The sequence below is a fragment of the Cricetulus griseus genome, chromosome X (assembly GCF_003668045.3).
Source record: "Cricetulus griseus strain 17A/GY chromosome X, alternate assembly CriGri-PICRH-1.0, whole genome shotgun sequence".
Classification (NCBI taxonomy): Eukaryota; Metazoa; Chordata; class Mammalia; order Rodentia; family Cricetidae; genus Cricetulus; species Cricetulus griseus.
In genome coordinates, this window is record NC_048604.1 from 51499915 (window position 1) to 51501621 (window position 1707).

General features: G+C 44.2%; 1 protein-coding gene across 1 annotated transcript; it reads left to right on the forward strand.

Moving 5' to 3' along the window:
* The first annotated feature begins 481 nt into the window (after positions 1 to 481).
* On the forward strand, positions 482 to 1135 carry LOC100752491 (claudin-34-like). The gene has a single exon (XM_027432837.1). The coding sequence runs from the start codon at positions 497 to 499 to the stop codon at positions 1133 to 1135; it is 639 nt and encodes a 212-aa protein (XP_027288638.1). The 5' UTR covers positions 482 to 496.
* Positions 1136 to 1707: the final 572 nt, after the last annotated feature.

Consider the following 1707-nt stretch of genomic DNA (forward strand, 5'->3'; position numbering starts at 1 on the left):
AAATGAAAAGAAAAGCCACTAGTCATCTGAGAACTCAAATGCTTTGTATCTTTTCATCATATTTCACCACAGGCAAAAATAAAATTATACTACAGAATGTGTTTAAAATTTTCTCTTCGTTGAAGGTTTGCCTCCTGGTTAGGATTCTCCTAGTTTTTAAAATACCAATTGTCATCTAGTTAGATGTGCAGTAAGTATTCCAGTGAATGGGTTTGCTTTAATCTAAAGTATACCAAATAGTAAATTGAAGCATAATCAGTTAATATTTGATATTGTGAAGTTCTCAGTAAATATTGTCACAGGGCCCTTGTTTGGGTTTTCCAGACCACATCCCCAGCAGCAGATCTTTATGAGAAAAGCCTGTTTTTTTTTTCCCAAACACAAGACTTCTGTTTATGTACTGCTCCCCTAAGGGACACTGGCCAAGGCCCAAAGAGAACACCCTTCCTTAAACTCTCCTTCATTTGTTTTCAGTTTCCATATATTTGATGTCGGCATGGTCTACTTTACCAAGGCTGCCAGGCACCAAATAAGAGGTTTAGCCTTTTCCACCATCGCATGGATAATGTGCAGTGCGTCCATGGGCCTTCCACAATGGCGAATTTGGTACTTGGAAGAACCCGTGGTTTCCTACCCAAGCATGGCTTTTGTAGGTATGTGGAGGGCCTGTATCTGCCATCACGCTGACAATTCCAGCCACCTGAGAGTCTGCCATCACTACTCCTACCGTGACACACTTGTTCCTTTGGATATCCGGGTAGCTCAACATCTACTCCTAATTTCCTGCATTCTCGGTCTGATTGGAACAGCTTGTGCTGTCTTTTCTCTGCAGCAGGTCTACACGGAGAGGCCACAGAAGAATAACAATAGCAACCCATTTGTCTTTTCGGCTGTCCTGAATGCTATTGCTAGCAGCTTTATTTTTCTTGCTGTTATGTGTAATTACTTCTCAGTCTCTGGCAAAGAGGGAATAGTTTTTCTGCCATCATTCCAAATGCCACTATTCCCATATGCTCAAAGAGCAGGAAGTGCCATGGGAGTGGCAAGCATAGCTGCCATATTTTTTTTATTAAGTGCTATAATTTTTATTTCTTACTGTCCTACCTCGGAAAGGGAAATGCTTCCTGATGTTTGAAAATAAATTTACAGCATGAATAACCTTAGAAGTCTAAAATTCTTTGTGGCGCCACTAGGAGGAAGAGTGGGGTGTGGCTCGGGTGGAGTGGGGTGGGATGGGGTGGCATGCTGGGTGTTAGGAGCTGCAAAGTACCGCACCCAAAAGATGGAGTGGGTTTCTGCCTTCAGCCAGCCCAACGGCAGTGCTCTCTGTGGTAAACAACTCCTAATTTGGTAAAGGCCATGTATCCTCTTAATTCTGCTTGGAGACAACCTATCCTGGAGCACTACATAGGGTTAGGTGATTGGTAGATGTAGACTATATCAGGCCCCATCTTCCTCTACCCGGGGCCGCCATTCACTGTAAATCAAGGTTCCTGATTAAACTGTGAGAAAAAGGTTCCTCGGTTTTACGTCATTCTTGCTGGTCAAGGGTGGATGCAACAAGTGGTGGCCCACATGGGGAATCAGAACTACTCATAGTCGGGGTGGCGTCCGTAAGTTCCCAAGGTAAGGAGGACAATAAGGTCCACGGTGAGTGCGGCAATAAGGTCTCCGGTAATGGAGCAATAAGGCCCTCGGGAAAGAGGC